At 59.6% G+C, this 7,895-nt stretch overlaps 1 protein-coding gene across 1 annotated transcript in view; it reads right to left on the bottom strand.

The window, feature by feature from the left end:
* The window catches only part of Meak7 (MTOR associated protein, eak-7 homolog), a 17,919-nt gene that overhangs the window by 7,649 nt on the left and 2,375 nt on the right, over positions 1–7,895 (bottom strand). Inside the window, exons 2-4 of the mRNA XM_033757929.1 lie at positions 2,063–2,240; positions 294–524; positions 1–38 (exon numbers count right to left, since the gene is read on the bottom strand). Coding sequence (XP_033613820.1) covers positions 1–38; positions 294–524; positions 2,063–2,240 — 447 coding nt within the window. The remainder of the gene's footprint in view (positions 39–293; positions 525–2,062; positions 2,241–7,895) is intronic.

Genomic DNA, 7,895 nt, shown 5'->3' on the forward strand with positions numbered 1-7,895 from the left:
AGCACGTGCACCACAGCGCCCACCAGGTCCTCTGTGAACTGGAGGGGCACAGCGTCACCACGACGACGGCGGGGAAGGCAGTTTCCTCTCCCACGCTGCCCTGCCCAGCCGCGCCCCCGTGGGGCTCTCACGTCCAGGGAGACACGGCCACCGCGAGGTTTCACGGAAGCTTCGGTCTGTCCCGGAAATCTGATCTCAACCAGCAACGTGGGCTTCCCGCGGCTGGACCTCCGCACAGGGCCACCACCCATCGCTGTCGCCGTCCCGAGGCCAGCCCAGGACCCCGCGCGCACCTTTCGCACGTCTCCGGCCTTCACGGGACCTTCCGCGGCAGAAATCATCTTCAGGATCACGATACTCCTCTCCTCTGAGCTGCCCCGGAGCAGGAGCGACAGGGACGCCGTGAACTGCTCCTGCGAGACGCTCTGGCCGGGCCCCTGCATGCTGCCGGACAGGTCCAGCTGCCGCATGCCGTCGTAGAGTCTGCGGAGCATCCCTGGGGGCAGCGCTTCCCCGACGTGGCTCTGCTGGGGACAGGAGGAGAAAAGGCTGGAGGGTGGGAGTTCCGACTCATCCGCCCTGCTCCCCGGACCTCCCTGCACCCCGCCGCCAGCCCCACCTGGGACCCACGTCCCAGAAGTGTCCTGGCTCATGCCGGCCAGAAGCCCCTTCCTGCTCGCTCCTGCCCTGGGGTGGCCATGTCCCTCCTGCCCCATGGCCACCTGCTCATCACTCTGCCCAGAACGTCAAGCTCCCCAGCCTGCCAGATGTGCCAGCACCTGTAGGTGTCTGCCGAGGGCCACTGCTCTCCGCAGAGACTTCCAAGTGTATCCATTTTTACCTTCTAGCCCAGTTCCGAAAGCTCATGTGCATTTTAACTGTTCTTACTAAAACCTTAAATTTAATTCTTAACAGTTTAAACAGTAACATTCTGCAAATGCTGTTTTTCTTTCGGCCTCCAGCGCCAAATCTGCTTTGGCCCTGGGATTGCAAATAGTGGAAAGACACAGCATGAGTCACAACCGCCACCACAAAGTCCCTGCTCAACCAGGTGGCTGACAGCTGCCCACGCACGTGCCGACCACCCCGGTGTCAGCACTGTGCAGCGCCTGTAGGGCAGGCTGCAAATGCCCCCGGAAGCCTCTTCCTGTTTCTGGGGATTTCCAACATTCTCCTGCCAAGCGGCCTCAATTCCTTCCCGGCTCTCGTGGTCTTCCGGCCCGCTCATAGGCTCCCCCTGCTGGCAGGCTGCACTAGAGCAGCCCTGCACTGCTACCCAGAGACACACACACATAAGTGTGTGCATGACACAGCTGCACCCCCTAACCCCCCTGGCAGTTCCTCATCTGCAAAACGAGCATGGTGGGGGCCCCGGTGGCCCCACCACTGTAGTCTGCACGTCCACAGGACAGGCTGTGAGAGCGACCACAGACTGCAGCCACCCCCTGGGGGACAGGAGCAGAAGTCTCCCCAGTGTCCTGCTCAGTCAGCGCCCTGGAACCTGAGCTCAGAGCCCCCAGAACAGAATAGAGCAAAACATGGAAATGGGCAGCTTTCCCTCTGTAAGGTGACCCTTGAATGAGAAGTTCCAGCATTGCATCAGCCACCCATCAAACTCCCTCACGTCACACTCAAGTCCTAGAGGCAGCGGAACACCTGAGACTCTGAGGTCACCTGAGCTGGGCAGGCCCAGCTCCAGACAGTCACCTGCTCTCCAGGGTGGCAGCCAGGAGACACGGGGCCAAGGGCCGGAGGCAGCTGCCCTTCTGGTGTCACCTCGAGTCAAACATGCTCAAAGCGGGGCACTCACAATCTACCCGAGCTCCTTCCTCCAGCACAGACCGGGCACCGGGCCGATTTCGGAGGCAAGGCTTTGCGGAGACGTCACCGACAGCTGCTCTCTGCGCCCCAGGGCAGAGTCACTGCACGGGAACTACCCAGACCACAAGGCCAAAGCCATGCACCACCTGCCCCCCACAAAGAACAGCTGCTTGGCGTCCCCCTTGGCCCGAGGGCCATGGTGTGCAGGCCCAGTCCACAGTGACAACAGCATCATTCTTGCCTGCAGAGCCTTCAGAGAGAAGGAGCCGGGCGAGGTCTCTGTGCCGCCCTCCTGTGATGACAGGACAGCAAACAGCCTGTCGATCTCAGCCTGCTCCTCAGGAACAAAGTGGGAACAAAACCTCTTCCCCGGATGGCTTTTACTGTTCCCCATCTTTCCTGGTCCCAGGAAGACTTTTCTATGGAAGGAAAAGAGACAGGTCAGAGAGAAAAGCCAACATAAGCACTCGTGGAGAGTAGGCACTGGTAACTGTGGTCAAGGTGGGCTCAGCAGGGGCCAACAGGTGACAGAGGCCGCCCCGACCCCTGTGACTACCAGAGCAGGCACCTAGGGTACAAAGGTGAAAACGCCACACCCAGGCCGATCAGAGACAAGGGGGTCTGCATTTCAGTCGGTCTAAACACTGTCTCTTAAAAACTCAATCTGGACACTCCCACACATGTGAGTAAAATCGTCCCCCTGAAAACCTGCCCCTTCGGCACAGGGCTATTTGAGAAGTCCCTTTGTGACCCTGGCTCCTCCTCCTCCTCCTAGCTGTGCAGTCTTGGGCAAGTCATTGAGCCTTTCCGTGCCTGGACTTCTGCATTTGGGCAGCGGGAGTGCCCGTGTCCCCACCCCGAGGGGTGTGACGATGCCCTGTGCCGCCCAGAGCCATGGGAAGAACACCTGGGTGGGCCTTGCCAGAGGGTCCCGGCCCCGCCTCTCCCTCCAGCGCCCACCGGGGCTGACTAGGCCAGTTCAGTCTCATCCCTCGCCATTGGAAGAGACCAGGTACCCACGGACCGGGGCCGCAAAACACACACACAGTTAGAGGCGAAAACCTAGGTGAGGGGCAGGTGCTGTCACACTGACTACCGCTGACTTCCTGGGAGATCCGTGGAAAACCAACCGCTTTGTCTGCAAAGGCAGCTGGGGCAACTGCGTCAGCGCCGCACAACCTCCGCACGGGGCCCAGGTGGGGACACCTGGCAGACGGGGAATGAGGAGGGGCCCTGCTGTGCCGCGGGGACCCCACTGCCCACCCATCTCTCCCTGCCACGAGGAGACAGTCACCTGACCCGGCCTTTTCCGACTCATAGTGTGCGGTGTGGTGGCGTCCAGTACATTCCCTGTGTTGGCGACAACCACCTCCACCTGGTGCCAAAATACGTCCCTCACCTTGGAGGAAGCCCGGACACCACCTCTGGCATCTCCGGTCGTGCCCCCCACCCCTGGCAACCACGAATCTGCCTTCCATCCCGGGCTTTCTCTACACTGCACATCTCGCGTCGATGGCTTCTGTCGCTCAGCTTCACATCTCCGGGGCCCACCGCGTCTCCACTGGTAGCTGATGACGCTGTGGGCTGTCTGCCCCTGCCTGGTGCGGACAGCACCGTGTCCGACCTGGATGACTCAAGCCCCACGGGACAGCGGGGTCGCTGGCTCCCGCGGTGACCTTGTGCCTGGTGCCTGAGCGCGCCCAGCTCCTCCCCACGTTCAGCCGCTCTTCCCCGGGCCCTAGAGAGGCTTGCTGTTGCTACTGCTCTCTCTTAATGGAGCTCATCCTCGCATGGGTACCTGCCTGGGATGTGCCTCACTCCTGATGTTCCCGAAGCGGCCGGCAGATGGCGGCCGGGAGCAGGACCGGCCCGGCTGGCGGCTGTCAATCACAGGCCACCGGATCTCAGGGCTCAAATTTCAAAGCAGTGGAGGATCCGAAGAGGGCACCCCCTGGCCAGGATCGGTGCCCAGCAGCAAGACGCTGACCCCACCTCCAAAACAAGGGGTATACAGCCGGGTCCATCCCCCCAGCCCAGGCAGCCGCGCAGGGGTACCGGGTGGCCACACTGCCTACAGCCCCAACCCAAGAAGCAACAGTCACAGGAGACCGGGGCAGAGAGGAGTCCCCTGACGCGAGTCCGAAACACCCACTGAACTGGGGAATGAGGAGGGCGTGGCCAGCAGACAGGATCTCTCCGCCCCTCAGGCCTCGATTGAAGCCCTCAGAGGAAAGAGGCACGGTGAGTCCGCCCTGTCCCGAGGCCTCACACTGAATCACTTCCTCCAGCCTCAAAGCCTACGACACAGGGCAGGTCACCAGGGCCCACAGGAAAACCAGGCCCTTGCAGCAGGAGAAGCCAAGGCCACCCGGGGAAAAAGGGGTCCACTCGGGCCAGCACCAAGTTCTCCAGGGCAGTGCTCAGGGCAGCTGGCTCCTCTTCATCCTCCCAGACTCTGGCTCCCTAGACTGCGGCATCCCAGCTTTCCTGGAGCTCAGGACAGCAGCACCGGGCCGAGCGCAGACCCCCAGCCCAAGCCGCCTGGCCCCAGCTGTCCTGCACCTGCCTCAGGGTGACCTGGGCCCGACTCCAGCGCTGCTCCAAGGAGCTGCAAGCTGGTCCCTCACTCTCCTCAGGCAGTCTGCTCCAGAGTGGGGCCTACAGCGAGCACCTTCACCACTTCCTGTCTTGTCCTCATAGGGCACCCAGCTGGGCACCCCGAACCCTCTTCCCCAGCCACTCCCCATTCAGACCCATGCCACAAGCCCAGGATCAGAATCTGTGACAACAGCACCTGTGGGCCTTGGAGCCATCAGGAGCCTGGGGCACAACCCACCTGCCCCGGGATGAGGCACCCTCACCACGCGGCCCACTAGTGCCAGGCCACAGCAGGCACTTGGCACATGAGAGGCAGGTCTGCTAGGCCACTGGCCTCAAGGGAAGACAGGCCCAGACCCATCAGGGAAGGCACCAAGGACAGATCGGAGCCAATGCCACCTCCCGCCCCTTTAATCCACGAAGCCACTTCTCACAAAGACAGTGATCACATTCTGGGGGACACAGCGTCAAAGCCACTGAGGCATCTGTGTCCAGGGGTTATGCCACGAAGGCCACCGGTCCACCTCCTTCCCAACACCACACATTCAACTGTCCACATCCCGTGGGCCAGGCCCCAACCGAGGTGGCTGTGGCTTACAGAGAAGCCGGTGAGGATGGGAGTCCTCAGGCATCAGGACACCGCACCCAGGGTCACAGAGGCTGTGCTGTGCCCAGAAGTGGCGACATCAGCATGGGTGGGCAGAACAGAGGACCTTGAGGACACAGGGACAGGGACCCTCTTCTGCCTCCAGCCAGCCTCCCTCCCCTCCCGTAGTTCAGGTTCCTCCCCACAGCCTGAAGACAGCAGCCTGGCAGCCAGTCAGATCTCCCGGAAGGAACAGGCGGGGGAACAGGCGGGGAAGCCAAACCCGCCAGGCCTCTACTCAATCAGGCAGAAATCTCTTCATCCACTGTGGGAGGAAGCGAAGGTCTTCAGTCTGTCCTTGCTTACAAAGGCACGATTCTGAACTTTCTGTCCCTGACCAGCTTTCTGTATGTCACCCTGTCATGTGGGACAGCCTGGCAACCCCTACATCAAATCCTCTAGGAGGGGGACTCAGACTCAGTTACTTTTAGGGTGGCATCAGGATCGCTGGTGCCAGCGGGTCACAGCCGGAGGCAGTTTTGTCTCCACGGGACACTGACAACGTGGGCAGAGGCCAGAACTGTTGCTAAATGTCCTACAGTGCACCACAGAGACCCCATGACAAGAAGCATCCACCCCAAAAGCCAGCAGGGCTGAAGGTGAGAAGCCGTGGCTTTGGCGAATGCGGGAGGGTGTAAGGAAAGTTAAAACTTTAAGTTGGAAAGGCTTGGGTTAAGGCTTTCGGCTCTCTAAGGCGCATAATCACTAGTTCACCTCTTCTTTCCCTGGATACCTGACCAGTTCCCTGGAAAAAAGCAGAAAGGACTTTGTTAAAAAGACCAGATGTTCTTAACATCAAGATAAGGAATGTGATGCATTCCGCCCCTCCCGGACCCCTGGCCAGGGCCTGATTGGGACATGACTACAAACACATTCACCTTTTTCACACCAAAAGTTCAGGTAGTTTTACTACCTTTGTCTAGAGAGCTATAAAAACAGCCCACCTAGCCCAGGCTGCTGCTGCTGTCTTATGCCCGGGATTGAGACCTGTAGCCGAAGGGATTGCTGAAGAGACCCATGCTGTGTTGCGAGTGATGAACCTAATTCCTCCAACATTCCGGTGTTGTTGCCAGAGAGCCTGAGGATAATTTCCCGGATAGAGTCCCTCTTGCTGTTAGAGGACTCTCTTTCTTTGTCCTCTCCATTCTTACTTTTATTTTCTGTATGCGCATATCCTTCAATAAACTTTCCCTTTTATACTTATTTAAGGCTGGTGGACGTTCTTTTAGAGGATCGAGCCAAATTAATTAAGAGACCGTACACGACAAAGAGCAATAAATAAAATTTGTCCTTACAGAGGGGCACCCTGAAGGGTACAGTTATTCATGACCTCCTTCCTGCTCCCTCACACCGGCCCGGCTCTGCAGTCAGGATGTAAACACACACAGGAGGATCTCAGTTCACATAGCGATGCTTGGTTTTATCACTGCAGGCACCTTGTTAATTTCAAACCTTAATAAAATAGTAGGTCCAAGCTGGACACAGGGGTGCATGGCTGTAATCCCAGCACTCAGGAGGCTGCGGCAGGAGGAGCAAGTTCGAGACCAGCCTGAGCCATATAGTGAATTCAAGATCAGCTTGGAACTACACAGCAAGACCTTGTCTCAAAAAATTAAAAATAATAAATTAGAAATAAAAATAGTAGGCCCAGCAGCCCACACTAAGTGTGACAAAGACCCTTTGTTTGACCACACTGTAGTCAGACTGCTAATCCACTTTACTTAGAAGCTTCATCCTCCATATCCGACCACGCTCACTGGCTGACCCAGCTCACATCCCCTGCCCAGCCCAGGTGACATCCGGCCACCCTGGCCTGTCTTCAGCAGGAATTCTGTCAGGTGAGCCTATCCAGAATCCCCGGAACCCCTGCTTCCTCTTCAGTTGTTTTTTTCCTCCCGCCCCCAGCCTCTCCTTGGATGCCAACTCTGCCCTGCCCAGGCTCCAGAACCCACAGGGCCAGGTCCTGGCCGACGTCCCCTTGACCTGCTTTACAGGCATCAGTGAGTCACTTCCCCAGCGCAAGGCTATCCCGGCACTGGGGCTGCTTCCTGCACCAGTGCCGGAACCGGCGAGTCTGTCCTTGAACGGGGGACACAGCCTGCTCAGAAGGACCTGCTGCCGGCCCCCTCCTCCCTCTCACTGCGCAGGGCGGTGACCAGGAGCTGACCTCTGGCGGGCACCAGGTCCCCTGTGCCCTCCTCGGAGCCTCTCAGGACAGCTCCTGTCACTACGGCGCTCCCCGGTCCAGCCTGTAGCCTCCAACAGGCCATCGTCCTTACAGCCGTGAGCGTAGCACTCGGTGTCCTTTTCTGGGGACACAGATGGGCTTCAAGTCCTGTTTATGCCCCTGAGTGAAGGGGCCTTTGTGCAAAGGGGCAGCGTGAGCCAAACAGGACCTCCCTGCTGCCCTCCAGGCTCACACCTGGGCTGCCCGGGGCCGGGACCCAGCAGCTGTACTTCCTTCCCCTGCCTGCTCCCTTCCGGACAGCTGGCCTACGCCCTGGGGAAGGCACCTCTGGGACCTCATCGGGACCACACACATGGCAGATCCTGTCCCCAAGGACCATGGGGAGGCCGGGCCTCTCTCCATTGATCTGTCCCCCACCTCCCCGACACGGCACGAGAGGCGCGGCACCCCACCACAGACACCATTCACCCTCAGATGGGCTCACCAGGCCTGCGTCCCGCAACGACCCCAAACTGCCTTCCGGTCTGGGTACAGCAACCTTCGGGATTTCCCCTTGGCTTCCACCCCTCCGTTCCCAGGCAACGGCGCTGACGGGCGGTTCTGTAGTCCAATCGCAGAAGAGGAAGCCGGGGGGGGGGGCCT

This window comes from Fukomys damarensis, unplaced genomic scaffold (genome assembly GCF_012274545.1).
Source record: "Fukomys damarensis isolate Sample0158 unplaced genomic scaffold, DMR_v1.0_HiC HiC_scaffold_32, whole genome shotgun sequence".
Taxonomy (NCBI): domain Eukaryota; kingdom Metazoa; phylum Chordata; class Mammalia; order Rodentia; family Bathyergidae; genus Fukomys; species Fukomys damarensis.